At 34.1% G+C, this 16,508-nt stretch overlaps 1 protein-coding gene across 1 annotated transcript in view; it reads right to left on the bottom strand.

Annotated features, from left to right (window-relative positions):
* Positions 1 to 3,013: 3,013 nt before the first annotated feature.
* The window catches only part of Lim3 (Lim3 homeobox protein), a 47,163-nt gene continuing 33,668 nt past the window's right edge, over positions 3,014 to 16,508 (bottom strand). The window contains 6 exon segments of the mRNA XM_083055241.1: positions 3,014 to 3,580; positions 3,955 to 4,170; positions 6,567 to 6,730; positions 8,108 to 8,300; positions 8,985 to 9,187; positions 10,106 to 10,280. Of these exon segments, the coding sequence (XP_082911367.1) occupies positions 3,369 to 3,580; positions 3,955 to 4,170; positions 6,567 to 6,730; positions 8,108 to 8,300; positions 8,985 to 9,187; positions 10,106 to 10,280 (1,163 nt within the window). The 3' untranslated portion in view covers positions 3,014 to 3,368.

Below are 16,508 nucleotides of genomic sequence, written 5' to 3'. Positions count from 1 at the left end.
GATATACCTTGGAGTGTGGAAATAAAACCACGCATGACATAAGATTATGGTAGAATTTTTATTATCACTCCATGACTAGATAATAATATAAAGATCCGTAATAACTCATAGTGATGTGAAGTTTACGAACTGCGCCAGACATGCGAATTCCTTTTTTCGGCCGCAGAAGCGGAGAGAAATACGATTCTTATACTGTACAACATTAATCTCTCTTTTTTACGAGTCTAATATACCTTTCTTACCGTTTCTTTCCCTTCGCAATATAATCGTACCCGCTGTTATGTGAAACGTACGTTTAAAGGATAGGTAAAAGGAGAGATGGATAGGGAGACAGAAAGGCGGGGGAAGGATTGGGAACAATATTTATGTTATATACAATTCTACAGTGACATTCTCTCTCTTTCTGTCTCTTCTGCTGCTACTACTTGTTCGTATTGTACGCAAGAACGCCATTTAATAGCAATATAAAGCATATAAATTTGAAAAAATCACAATATTTTGGTGTTATTCTATTTGTCAAGAATTAATTAATTGTCACATGCAGTGTGATCCCTTTTTGATATATTCTCTCAAGAATTAATTAATGAGAAAAATTATAACAATATTACATAAGAAAATATTTTTTCGTGCATTTAATTAATCGCAAGGATATTAGTATAATAGATGAAAAATCGATCTCTTCAAGTTAATCAAAATAAGCTTCATATTACTATCAAAAGCGTTATTTTTAGAATTTTTCGTACATTCAAATGTGAATCGATTCACATATTCATTTTCTTTTTTCTGTTTTGATTAATCAACATATCGACTTACGCGAATCGGGAACTGATTTCTCTCCCGATTTTTTCTCTCGCTTATAAATTACCATTTAATCGACGGCTTTATGTGACCTCGTAGTAAATCAACGAGCGAACTGTAGTTTCGAAGTTATTTATAATTTTGATCGTTGAATGCCTGCATAGATCGGCGTGCAAAAGTAGCAACGCAGAACGCATAAGGGTCAGAGATCATGTAATTTGTGAAGATTATATACGATATCTCTTTGCATTTCATTACAGTGTAATTTAATTGCACACAGCATAATCTATCTGTCAATGCATAATTTTGCACCTTTTCTTTATAGCAACTGCTGGACATCAAACATTCTTTTCCATTATATTTTAGAAGGTTTCCGAATATAAAGATTCTTTTGTATTTTGTTTCGGGAGAAAAGACATTTTTAACATTTAAAATTGCTTTGAATATCCGTTCATTGACAGCAGGATTACAATGCAATTACTTGAATAGATTAGCATGAACAATATGAACCTAAAAAAAATGTTTCGCGTCAATATAATTGAACATAAACATGAATTATTTACGCTACGACTTTTGCGCGACGATAATTTTACGCAGCTTAGCAAGGGAAAGTACCCAATTCAAATCGCTCGATTTCGAATATAGTCTGTCAAAAATAATAAGGCCCGAATGAAACTTATGATATATATTACAATAGTTTCTCTCATACAGGTTGAAATAAAACGACTTTGAATTTTTTTCAGACTAATTAATCGAAATCGAACATCTTGAATTAAGTCGACTTTCTTTATGTCTGATAATGAATTTATTTATAATACGCATCTCAAGATTCTAGTGTCACACACAAGCAAGGTAGATCGTCAAATCTCACACCTCCGATGCCCGATTTTTAATTAAAATATAAAAGTTTAATCAAAATTCTATCAAAAAATATAATCAAAAATTTAATAAAATCGAGATAAATCATTTTATTCCGATCGTGTATCTCAGAGAGCATTCTTTATTTTTTTTTCTTCGACGATAACGAATCAACAAGATATAATAAATCTCGTGAAAAATGTATACTATCTTTACGTTTTCTCTGAGATCTTACGCATATATTTCCAAATATCTTCGAGACAGAAAAAAGACATCTATACGTATTAAGACACTAATTGGACTATAAATATTTATACAATTATTCTTTGTTATTCTGTTTTCACAAAACTCTAGCTGATGAAAATTGGGCTCGGAGACGGTGTTATGATCATTCATCATCATATTATGATCACATTCGTCGTGATGCTGCGAATTCGTCCCGCTGGACCGATTATCGGTGAGAGAGAAAGAGAGAGAAAGAAAGAGTGCATCTCGTATATCAATATCTTAATATTGCCAACTGTCCGTGTCATCAAATCTCTTCCCTTCTATGGTTCTTTGTTTGAAATTAAACGAGATCGATGAATCGATGATACCTGGAAATGATGAATTATCGATCGATGAATTGGAATCAGCGGCTATCACATCCCGTTCGTCGAATCACGACGAATCAATCCGCGAACAGTCTGGAGGAGGAGGAAGAGGGGGAGGGCACGTTTAACACTACCTCCTACTTATTACTCGACAATTAAACTCCGTAATACCAAGAAACGAGGAACTTGTACATAAATATATTTAGATTAATCGTAGTATCGAATTGCGAATCATACGTGTGTCATAAGTGTAATGTTACACGGCGTCGACGATGACGAGAGAGATCGTATGAGGGACGGTGTAAAATACCGGTGTAGAATAACTCGTGGACTCTCGAGCTGCGCGAACATCAATAATAATAAAATCTGTCGTCGTTGATGAAGATGACATCATGCCGTCTTCATCGAGAGAATGATCTCCTCTTGACAACGTTATGTTACGATTTCCGAAAGATTTCAATCTCAACAGTTCATTAATTTAAGTTTCTAACATCAGTTGAATGAAAGTATGAAAGATCCAAGAGCGAAAAGAGTGATATAAGTCTGTTGTCATTTCAAATATTGCTAAATCTTTCATTAAAATAATTATATATATATATATATATATATATATATATATATATTAATTATAATATATAATTAATTATATATATTATAATATAATTATATTTAAAAATTAGATAAACTGTTGTAACTTTTATAAATTATTTTTTACAATAAATTAAAAAATATTTTACAAATATAAATATATATACATGCACGTATTTATAATTATATAATTTATTAAATATTTTTTTTTCAAAATATAATGCAATACATTATCTGTACAGAATGTAACGCGAAATATTTTTAAAAAATGTATGAAAAATCATCGCGTTTTCGCTTTTTTAGATCTTTCATACGTAAATCCCGCATCAAAGATCCTAAAATAGATCCAGACTTTTATCTAATACATTGAAATCTTGGATTTTTTGCAAAAAATCTCTCGTGTTTCGTTCGAGGAAATAATCGGAGAAGATGAGCTTCTCTTCGACGACGGCGTCGCCGATTTCAGACGTACGTCCCGCGCCGACAGCACGTTATTCTATACGGTATTTGGCGACGCACGCTTTTGGCGGGTTATGTGGCGTAATGGGGGTGAGAATGATGATGCGCGTGCGGGGGCGGAGGTTCGCCGAGCCAGGAATCCGGCGACGGTGGGAAATCGGGATAACCGCCGCCGCCACCACCGCCGCCACCACCACCACCACTTCCGCCACCACCACCGCCGCCGCCACTCGACTCGTTACTCAGATCAGATGCTGGTCCTGGCACCATGCCGCCCGGTCCCCCTGGAATCATATGTTTTCCGTCAGTTCGCAAACTTGCGACACGAGCGGGAATAGTTTAAGATTGAGTCTCTTCATGTGTGTCAATCCGAGTTATTATATTATCGACCTAGTTTAAGAGAGAGTCGAGAGAGTCGAGGAGGCTGGGAGAATCCAGGAAGTTTGGACAGTTGGAAATATTGCAAGAATTAAGAACTACAGAATTTTTCAGAATAAATGAGAAGAGACATCGAAAAAAATTTAACACATGATAGTTGAGGAAGAATTAAAAAATTGATATGTTAAGAGTTAAGAGAGTCTCTGATGAATTAATTGAGAAAATCGATAGAGTGGATCTTTAAATTGATTAATAATTGGTACTTTTTTTTTAAACTTACCGAGAGTGGTATACACCGAGAGACCAGCGTCGGGCGGGTACGGGAACTGGGGCGGTAAGGACGGCGATCTGGACGTTGAGAGATACGGAGGTGTCGTTGCTCCCAGGTATCCGCGAGGTGGTCCACCTCCGCCTCCGTTTCCACCGCCGCCTGGACTTGCCCCCTCGCCGTCTAGGCCCATGTTGACCACCGTTCCGTAGCTGTCATTGCTCAAATCTGCAAACAGACCCCGCTTTTTTAGAATACTAGAACAACACAAGTGCGCGCTACGCGCGCGCCATTCTTCGGTTTTATGTTAAAAAAAATATTTTTTTTTAATAATATAAAATTTGTTTAAACTCGATTAATAGTTTTTCATAGAAATCAGCTGATTAAAGCGTTAATTTATTAATTAAATTTTAAAATAATATGATAAAAAGTTAAAATAGTAATATGTTGTAAATAATATGTTATAATATCTTATTCTCGATTAATATTTTTTGATAGAAATCAGCTGATAACTTTCAAAAATATTAATCAAGTTTAAAGTAGTATAACATATTATTTAAAATATATTATTATTTTAAAAATTAATTAGCAAATTAACGCTTTAATCAGCTGATTTCTGTCAAAAAATATTAATCGAGTTTAAAGTACTATAACATTTTATTTAAAACATATTATTATTTTATAATTTTTATTACATACTATTATTTAATAATATAATTGTGTACATAAATGTATATATATTAACTCAAACGATTTTTCGGACATATTAAAAGACATTTATTGCCGCACTATCGCCACTACTTCTTTGCAAATTATATTCTCCTATTAACGCAGATGATTTTTCGAATATATTTATTGTCGCACTATCGACACTACCTCCTTGCAAAATATGTTCGCCTATTAACTCAGACGATTTTTCGGACATATTAAAAATTGCCGCACTATCGCCACTACTTCTTTGCAAATTATATTCTCCTATTAACGCAGATGATTATTTTTCGAATATATTTATTGCCGCACTATCGACACTACCTCTTTGCAAATTATATTCTCCTATTAACGCAGATGATTTTTCGAATATATTTATTGCCGCACTATCGACACTACCTCTTTGCAAAATATGTTCGCCTATTAACTCAGACGATTTCTCGGACATATTAAAAGACATTTATTGCCGCACTATCGACACTACCTCTTTGCAAATTATATTCTCTTATTAACGCAGATGATTTTTCGAATATATTTATTGCCGCACTATCGACACTACCTCTTTGCAAAATATGTTCGCCTATTAACTCAGACGATTTTTCGGACATATTAAAAGACATTTATTGCCGCACTATCGACACTACCTCTTTGCAAATTATATTCTCCTATTAACGCAGATGATTTTTCGAATATATTTATTGCCGCACTATCGACACTACCTCTTTGCAAATTATATTCCCCTATTAACTCAGACGATTTTTCGGACATAAATGACACATATTACTGCAGAGATAGTGCAGTCTGTTCTATAGTTATACATATATATATATTTTTTTTACATTATTACTTTATATTATTTGTTATATATTTTTACATTATTATTATTTTATATATTTTATACATTATTTAAACAGAGAAAAATAAGAATAATAGTTAAAATAATTAAAAAATAATGTAAAGAATATTTATATAATTTTTTTTCGAAAAAGTAAAAGTTTGCGCAATTAAATTATAGAACATTCTATATATAATTATAAAGTTTTTAACAAGATGATCTTTGGAAATAATATGATTGATATGCTTAAAATAATCTAAATACAAATGCAATAAAAATATAAATGAGTACATAAATGTATATATATATATATATATATATATATATATATATATATATATATAAATGAGTACATAAATGTATATATATATGGTGGACTATCTATTCGTAATGAGAAAATTGTCTTTTAATGCCGTAACTTTTGAAAGCGGAAAGTCGAGTTGCAGGCATCCATTGTCTGGGATTCCCAGTACCCAGATGCCTGTTATCTAAGGGGAAGACGATCTTGTCAAATATTCAGGAGATCGCAGAGGCTAACTGCCGGCTCACCGTGTCCGAGATTTCAGGAAGATTGCGGGCCATTGAATTTATGCCCGCTATTACCTGTACTTATTCGGGAACGAATACCGCGCACATAATACATAATACCGCTCGTCTACATTGTTTCGAAAAAGCAGCTGATGGGATTATTAGAAATAATTTTGATGAATAATTATTTCACGAATCTCGTTATAATGATATAGCTATCAAACTGTGTCCATATAATTTTATATAATAATATTTACATGAAAAGAACAACATTTAATTTTGAATTTTAATCGAGTTTCATAATATTTTATTTAAAAAAATCTATTTATAAAGTTAAAATTAAATTAATCCATCCTTAAAATTAAATGAACAAGTTCCATTTATAACGAAAAATTTTTGTTACGATTATTTGATCAATATGAAAAAAAAATCAATAATATTTACAACCGAGAAGAATTGCGACACACTAGTGCATAATCGTAATACATAACTGTCTTTTCCTGTTCTTATCTTATTATTACAGAGAGGATAATAAAATAATAATGCTACTCACCGTGATGACCAAAGGTGGAGTCCAAGTCTACCTTCAACTCGTCTTTATCAAGGAGCTTATCATGTCTAGGCGAATGACCGCCAGCACCGCCCTTCATACTACGGAAGTATTGAGACCATCTTGTTCTACCGGCATCTTTTTTTAGCCTCTTTTCTTTTGCCCTCCTACGAAAATTAATGATGATAAGTAATTAATAATAATTTCTAATAAGTAATTAATAATAATTTTATCGCTGATCACTTAAAAATTTTCCCTACAAACAAAATTAATACATACTTTAAATTGCGTAATTAGTTTTGCGATATTTCAAAATCTCGTTGACATTTATTCTTATAATTATATTTTTAGTAATATTTTTAAAATTGTTGATACATAGTACAATGGATGCTGCGTTGCTAAAAATAAGGAAAATTTTATAACTACATCAAAAAATGTCTAACAAAAGAATTTTTCCTTTAATATCACGCGTACAATAGATGATATCGATAGAATCAGGGGGAAAAAAAAAAGAAATTCTGCGACGATAAACGGCTTTTACTCATTGTACTACGTACATGAGTATATTTATGATAAGTACTTTTATCTATCTCTCTAGTATAAATTCTATTCACTATAATACTATCGCTTCGTTAAAAATGTCCTGAAGAAAAATGTATCTTATCTGTCTCAAAGCAGCAGGCGGACGTTAATCTCTCGCGTTACGTCAAGTAAATATATCGGCTCGAATTCGCTAGAAAATTGCACTACACGTGTGCATTTTATAAGTTTATACGTATGTGTTTTACGTATACATATATTTGTCTACAGCCATTGATAGAGGCCTTATTTACTTATCCTTGATGTTACATTTTCACGGCCGCTTTCTAACACCATTCCTATCTGATAATCGATGGAGGTCAACGTCTACGACTCTCCTTTTACAGATAAAACATTTTTTTTGCAACTTTGTTGCGTTACTTTGTCTACAATATCACGTAGTGCCACTTGAGCGATAAGAGGGAAAAATGTGTATCCACGGTTAGAAAGTAACAACGCTTGCGAATATCACAAGGAATATCACAATGATCGTGGAATATAAGATTAGCGATATTCGTAACATCAATTTTTTCATTGTTACAATCTCTCTCTTTTTCTCTTTGTCTTCTTTTTATTCCAGATTTATAATCTGGAAAATTAAAAGCGACATTTCTGTTTTAGTTAATGTCAATTCATTATAAAATATAAAAAGTTAATTGAACTATTTAATATTTTTTGTAATAAAAGAAATATGAATTCGAATATCTTTCGACATTTTTTAATCTCTCGATTGCTTTCGTGAACGGCTTCGGAAACCGTATTAGAAGCCATGTTAATACAGAATCCTAGTAATGAAGCAGAGTGCGTCTTTTTTAATTTAATGATTTCATCAGAATTAATTTTTTCCTCGTGAAATATATGTCTCTTTTTTATTTCTATTCCTTGCAATTTTTCTCATACGTATTGTATTGAATACATGTCTAGTCCCAGAAAGTGCTTGTCTAGTAAATGTTAATTTTTCTTACCTGTTCTGAAACCAGACTTGAACGACGCGCATATCGAGGCCTGTGTCTTGAGACAGCTGTTCTCGCACGTGCCTCGCTGGTTTTGGACTTGTGTTGTACGCCAGCTTGAGAGTTTCGAGCTGTTTTGCCGTGATCGTTGTTCGCGGCCTTTTATTAGGTTGATCACCGTCTATGCTTCCCCCATCTGCCAGTTCTGGCATTCGAATGAATTACATATTTTTAATTAATCGATCAATAATTTAATAGCTGCATATATTAAAAATAGTCAAATGTCTCTGTACTATTTATATTTATCGTATTTTCTTATCTCTTTTATTATCTTGAAAAACCACGAAATTATTCCGAATAGAATTTTTACATTATATTCAATTAATTTTCTATACTCCATTCTAAATAAATAATTTTCATTAATGTCGTATGTAAGATATTTGAGATAATTTATATATTGACATAATTGTGCTTAAGATTAAATTGGTGATAAAAACTATTGTGGCCTGCCAAAATAAAATAATTAGATATCAATAGTAAAAGGATTTAATTCGCTTAAAGAAAGAATATATATAAAAAATATTCAAATGTCTCTCTATATTATTTATAATATTCATAATATTTGCTTTTTTATTATCATCACGAAAAATCACGATATTGTCTCAAATAGAATTTTTACACCGTATTCAAATAATTCTTTATATCTCATTCTAGTAAATAATTTTCATTACTATCTCACATATGGTAAGATACTTAAAATAATTTTTAAATTGACAATTGTACTTAAGATTAAATGAGTTGGGCTGTCAAAATGAAAATAAAACAACATGTCGAAAAAAGGATTAAATTTTTCACTTAAAGAAAGCAAATTCAAAGGGTTACATCTCACCTTTCGCCTTGGCCTGCTCGTAATCGGGCTTGCAGACGAGTTTCCTATCTTCCATGAGATAAAACTCGTCGCCGGTGTCCAGTTGCCGGGAGCAAAGGGCGCACGAGAAACACGTCAGGTGGTAGACCAATTCCTGGGCCCTTCGTACCACCTGCGAAGGCGCCAAGCCTTGGCCGCAGCCCGCGCATTTCGTCCCGAAACGCCTGCCACACCAACAACATACAATATTTTCACATTACATTCACACATTAATGACAAAACTATACGGTTGGCGTAGCTCTCTATCGCGCGATTCCTCAAATCGCGTTAATCTGATAATAATCGGATAATGCGAATACGGCATAGCGTGATAGCGATATTATATTCATATGATTATATATTCCTGCTTATTGTAATCTATGATGATCTATGATAATCTACGAGCGGGTATTTTATTGTATTATTCTAATGATGGAATATACTTATGAATAATCCTGCACTAATAACGTTGAAAACGAAAGATCGACGAGGATATGAATAGAGTAAGAGAAAATCGATTTAATCTTGAGAAAAACAAGAAAATTATGACATCTCTTTTACGAATGAGAAATAACATTTTTCCAACGAAGAATCGATATATGTATCTTTAAAAACATCATTTCTCTTCTGTGCTTTGTTATATGTATATACTTCGCTATTATCGATAAGAGGATAAATCAAACAAATAGTATCGATTAAAAAAGTCGAGAAATTTTGTATTTCTTTCTTTGATAATTTTATATCGAGGTTAAATCGTTTTCTTGATATAATTAATAATTATATGATTAAAAAAATGAATTAATGACACTAATGAATCGTGATGAACATTTGAATGAAATGTGTAAAGACAAAGTGTTTGTAAATACGGTAAATATACAAATTTGTGGCGCGCATAGAAAAATAACTAAAATAATTGTTTTTGAGAAGAAAATTATCTATTAAATGCAAAATAATTAAATACTGCAAAACGATAATACATAATATCGATGTTACTGGAATATGAACAGATAACTTTGCGAAATTTTAATCCACAGGATATACATGCGCAAAACTGCTTTTAAATTGTGCAGATAAATTTGGTGGTAGCGATTATTGGTGCTTACTTGAAGAAGTCATCTTTGCAGAACACGTGGCCGTTTCTCGCGAAACATTTGTCGGTCAACCTGGCACCGCAATCCCGACACGTGAGACATCTTGCATGCCAACATCTCTCGAGAACCCTCAAAATGTATTTGTCCAAAATAACTTCCTGGCATCCACCGCATTTTGGTATTGTGGCTATAACATATAGATCAAAACAATGGATAAACAAAGTTGTGCTTTAATACAAAGCACAACAAAAAATAGCACAAATTATGACAGCATAGTATAACTGTAGAAGAAGAGATATAAAAACGGTAATAAGAATTATTATTATTATTCTTATTATTATTATATATAAGATATATAAGGCATCTGCTAATTGCAGATTCTTGAGAGCATTTGAAGACGATTTTTTCTCAGCGAAGATGTCAATGCAAGAAAATGTATCAATAATTTTCGAATTATAAGCGATTCAAAAAGAAGAGCTTTTTTGCAAACTAAACTTTGTGGAGTTAAAAAAAATTACATTCTTCAATTAACTTTAGATAAAATTTACTTTAATAGAATTTTAATTAAAAATTTTATTACAAAGATATATAATGACAAAAATTGGAATTTGCAAAAAATGATAATCTTCATTGACATTTTTTCACTGAGAAAAAATCATCTCCAAATAATCTCAGAAATCTGTCATTAGCAAGTGGTGCGGTGACCCTGGAACACCCTGTAAAGCTTTTAATTTTTTAAAATATGTAATTATTACAGTTTAAAAATAATATATATTTTATCGCACGCATATGAGACACACATTATATATAGAGTCAATCTCAATTGCAGTGTATTATATAATATTTATCTAAATAAAATGTCTGTGATATCTAAAATAATGTCCGAATTAAAAAGTGATAATTAAATCGATGTTGCCGCGGCATTAATATTATTCCGAATAAAAAATGATAATTTGCGAATCCAATCGCATCGAATCTTTCTGCATAACGCAGAATTTTAGCATAAAATTATTAAGTCCATAAAACTAATTACTAAATATTCTGTTAATGTGTTAAGAATTTATTTCATAAATTCCAGGCTTAAGGACTGTATGGTATCGTATTGCTTATTTTCGATAAATTTCGATTCAAAATATTCACGATAATATGCACAGATCCGAGGATCTGCAGTATAAAATATGTATCTATCTCAAAAATTTTTAAAGTATCCATTAGTTTATCTAAAACGGGAAGAGATAAAGGATCTTGAAATCAGGCATTACCACACGGGTGGCCGACTGTCAAATTTGACAGATAGATATACTCCATTTTTTCGATAAACACATTCAGATATAGCAGACATAGTACAACTGAGATACTTTTGCACCAGAATATATTATTATAACCAGCACTAATATATAAATAATATTGGCAATCAAATATTGAATTGCTGTATGCAATGCCCATTTTTTTCGCGTATCTTCATCAGCATCGGAAGTTGAACTAAACGACTCGGAAAAGCGAACAATTCGAGGAAGAAGAGCGTTCGAAGAGTGTTGACAAGAACACTTGTCGAGCACTTACGATGAAGGATCGCCGGGATATGCAGGGGCAGATGATCGAGCTCGATGGCAGGCTGATCTAAGGGATACATGCCACCGTGCGATATCGTGGAAGTGACACTATCGAGACGATCCGCTCCGTTACGTCGTTCCTGGCGAACGTTGCGTGACTCCGGGCTGCTCTGCGGCGTTAGAACGTCGTGCCGCTGCGATCGGTACATTCCTTCCAGAGGAAGAGCCTCGCACCCCAACAACTCCAGTCTTATCTTGGTCATAACTGCTGCCGCTTGTTCCACCTGCAGTCTCGCACTCCCTGCTATATATTATCTACCGCATCATACACAAGTCTACAAGACTGATATCGTGTACTTTCTTGCAATCGTGATTCCTTTTATCGAGACGCTCGATATCTCCTCGCTTTCTCTATTAAATGCAAAGGCACTGCGTGGAACAAAACGGTATATATCCAGCGGAAAAAGCTTGAAATCTTTCAATCATCTAAACAACCTCCAGAGGAACTTTCCTCGTGTGCACAGAATAAATAAAGACACATTTCATTAGGACCTTTGGTAGCCTTCGAAAACTATTACAAACTCTGCAATTCTTTCGTCAGACACTTGGACATCCATTTGCGCGAAACTCGCTGGAGTAAGAGCTCTTCGGATACATCGTCTCTTGGAAGTAATTCTGCATAAGGTCAGACATGCGAGATTTCAATGAAACTGAAGACACAAACGAGTCGACTTTATCTTATCACATCAAGTAGGTTCCTTGAACAGTGTGTGTCGCGTTTGCGTGAGTGAAAAACACAGAGATATCTGACACACATTCGATACGACGAGTATGGTGCAAGGGTACGCGCACGACTGTCTCGCTGGCGATGATGTTGCTCGTGCGCACGTGATATTCATGGGTGTGGCGGCAGAACGGTGGGGCGAATGCCTGGATTATTGGGTGCAAAGGCACCCACCGGATGCTGGCGTGGGTGCCGATTGGAGAAACATCCGACCGCCTCTAATATGGCGCACGCCATCCGAACTTGTGCGCCGAAGTCACCACCGAAGGGATGATGGGCTGAGGGAAGATCTTGTGGAGGGAAGAGACAGAGAGAGAGAGAGAGAGAGAGGGTGAGAAAGAGAGACCGACCATCGTCGGTCGCTCGAACGTGGAAGACCATATTTAATCCTTTCAGACACGAGGCCCCGAAGATGCTGTAAGATGCTGCTGTTGGATGCAAGCTGATTTTTTTGTGTATGTAAGGGTTTTTATTCGCGCGTTGTTGAAAGTTACATTGTATTATAATATAGTCCCCTTCCAAGGAGATGCTGATTTCTGATAGCTAGAAGGCTATCAGAAGGTCGATATTATAAAGGATCGATATGCTCGTTTTACTGAACTATTTATTTTCATTAAAGCGATATGAGTATTAGTTGAAAGATGTTGAAAAGTACGTTATATAATTTCACGTATTGTTTACTGTTAGATTTTTCATAAGCTTGATTCATTTTTATATATACTATCATCAAATAAATTTTTAATAAACGGCGAAATCTAATTAGATTTACTTAACAGACTGAATTTTTGTATAAAATTATATATAATAAGTTTTAATCTATTCTATGTTCTCCATTATTAAGTACAACTTTTGTTTCCATTTAGACAATGATTTGTTAATTTCTTCCTCGAAGAATTTTGGAGGTTTTGATGCAAAAAAGTTTTTCACCAATCTCAGCATTGTTATATAAAAATTTTTTCCATTTAATGAATTATGAAATTGCCTAAACAATTATGGAAATCTGAAGGGGCATGGTCCGTAAAATAAGGAAGACTTATACTGAAAACAAGTTAGAGAAAGCCTCGTTCTTTGTGTCGGATTGAAAATCCCTGAAAACATGTAGTGTCACTTAATAACTCGTCGCAGAGTTTACCGATGCATCGCGGCGGCTGTATTCATTGAAATCGTCGCGCAAAAGAATTCACGAATCATCCCTCGAGAGTTTCTTTGAGCTCTCTGGGGCTGCTGGGTTCTCTTCGATTCGGTAGGCAACGAGGAGCCAGTAGTATAAGTAAGGATAGCGGCTGGCTGAGTAAGACTCGAAGTAAAGAGGAAGAAGAAGCAAAGAGGAAGGCAGAAGGAGACGCGGGGGATGGAAAGAGGGCGACAAGACACAAAAGGAATCCAGCAAAATTAAGAACGATCACGGGGATGAGGGACGCCATTTTATAATCTTGAGATCATTCGTGTATATCTCTCTCACCCTTCTCTCTCTGCTCTTCATTTTATTTCTTTTTCTTTTTACTCTCCTCTTTAACGATCGCTCGTACATTTTCGATCCTACGAATCGATTGCACGCGTATATAAATGCATATAGAAATTATGAAAACTGCAGCTGTGAATGCGGGACCAAGTCTTGGTTTATTCCCAATTGATTGATTAACCTTCGAATTAAATTCTTTAATTAATATAGTTCGAGGGACCACCCGCGTTGAAGAAAAAGCAAGAAAATTATAGTGAAAAATTAATGAACTTATTAATTAGAATATTTTTAATTAAAACATTTAAAATTAATTAAAATATCTTATGTTATAACATAATCAAAATAGATAGTAGATATATATATTATTATTGACTCATTTTCACATATTTCTTATTCATATACATATATGTATGTGAATGATTTTGTATAAAATAATTAAGATATTAATTTACTTCTCATATTTCTCACATTTAGTATATCTATATTTTACTTCAAATACTGTAACTTAGTAGATATATTATTACCTTTCTCTATTTAAAATGTATTATTAACCCGCTAAATTTATATTCATTTAAGCACTATATTCATATCGCTATATTATTGTATTAATACCTATATATATTTTTCAATTTCTTCCATCTGGTTTCGCGTTTTAGCGCGATACAATTTTTTTCCAAAAATATTTGGGGCGCCGACGATTTAATCGGTTTTTGCCGTCAAGTAGATATACATATATACGTATACGTTTTACGCATTGAGATACGTCAACGGAAGTCGCATAAAGACTTTGATCGATGTGCGCGATATTTTTTTAACGCATCGCGACGATCGTTAAATTTTCCACCTGACCACGGAATGACAGATGGTACGGTGCTCTCTATGTGCTCACAGATACCCATAAAATCTGTCATGCATACGCGTATTGCCAAAAGGGTGTATCGCCGAAAGTAAGCCACGCGATAAATGAATGTCAGAATCGCCTGATATTCAAATTTATATATAAAGTGTAACACCCCACTAAATACGCTAAATACATATGTCATATTACGCAGGACGTAAAATATTTTAGATTGTAAAGGTTTGAACTGTTTCAACGGTGTATATAAAATAGATATTGTATGTAAAAATAGATTTTAAATTAGTTGTGTGTGTAATTTTTAATAGAATAAGATTCAAATTGTAGGCGCAAAAAAAATAATATCATATATAGGATGTATCATAAATGTGGGTGGTCAAAAATGCATCGTTTTCACGTTAATATCTTGTATAATTTTCCAAATTTCTACGTAAGAAATAAAATAGACTTATCTAGAAAAGTTCCCTAGGAAAAAGAGATATATACCAAGTATCTTGTCATCTAAAGAAAGACTTGACTGCGAAAACTAATCTTATCGCCGACGATATCGCCGGCCGTCGATTTTCCCGAGGACACAATTACTGTTCCCTCTCACGAATCGAACTCTTGATTTCGACGACGACCCTCTCGCGAAATCGGCGACGGTGTCGGGAGCGTGTCTTTGCGATTGCGCGACCTCGTGACTTCCGTGGGCGTCTTTCTACTCGGGCTTCGATCACCACCCTTTGTCAGTTTCGTTGCACACACGTCGACACGCCTCCAGGAATCGTCCGTCATCGTAAAAAGCGTCGCCGCGGGGTGGCTGCAGGCGTGTAGCGTATAAGGGTGGAGGGTGCGTTCATTTCGCTCGTTTCGCGCATCTACACTTAGTTCGCGCGACGTTTATCGATGTAAAGTTTCTGGTATCGCGCCCTCAGGGGAAAACAAAAATTTACCCTAAGCGCCAGAGTAGCCACACGAGAAGGAAAAGGTTTTTTCTTTAATTCTCGATATAACAGATGCACATATATTATACAATATATATTTATAATATATTAAAATATATTATATATTTATAAATATATATATAAATATATTTATAATATATAAAAAATATATTAAAATATATCCCTCTCTCTCTCTCGCTCTCGACTATAGAAAATATCAGCTGGAACCAATTGTCACGGGCCTAGACACATAATTAGTGAATGGAGGACTGACCGCTATGAAATATAAAGACCCATATATACAAGGCACGTTTTTTAATTTAACTTGCTCCAAGCCGGATGAGGAGAGATTGGTGGGATGAGATGGGAGAAGACCCGCGAAGGTAGTCCAACTCGGGGGAATACGACTGCATATAATCGAATTTGCACCAGAGAGATCTCTTTCTCTATGGGCGTTTCCATTACGTTGGCGGGCGATAAATTACGCCACCCTTTGCCGCGTAAATAGATTTGAATTTATGCCGCCCGTTCTGCCCCATTTACACATATGGTTTTTTATTCCTCTTATCCGACCAGAGAAACGGCGAGTTCTTTTGTCGAGACCGTCGGTTAACTCGCGTCGCCGGAATTTGCACGTCGAAAAGACAAAGTATTTCTAAACGCACTTTTTTTAGATAGACGTTTACCAGAAATGCCCAGAGAGACACGGTAATTAAATTAATTAAGATATAAATACATATAACGTGTCCTTAATATTTCTCATATTACACTTTTTTTTTTTATTAATATCTGTCTCTGTCCTTATCATAACACGAAAACCAAAGGAAAGAAAAA

This window comes from Prenolepis imparis, unplaced genomic scaffold, assembly GCF_030444845.1.
Source record: "Prenolepis imparis isolate NDT839.2.m4 unplaced genomic scaffold, iyPreImpa1.0 SCAF_15, whole genome shotgun sequence".
Lineage (NCBI taxonomy): Eukaryota > Metazoa > Arthropoda > Insecta > Hymenoptera > Formicidae > Prenolepis > Prenolepis imparis.
This window is presented reverse-complemented; position numbering and strand designations above follow the sequence as displayed.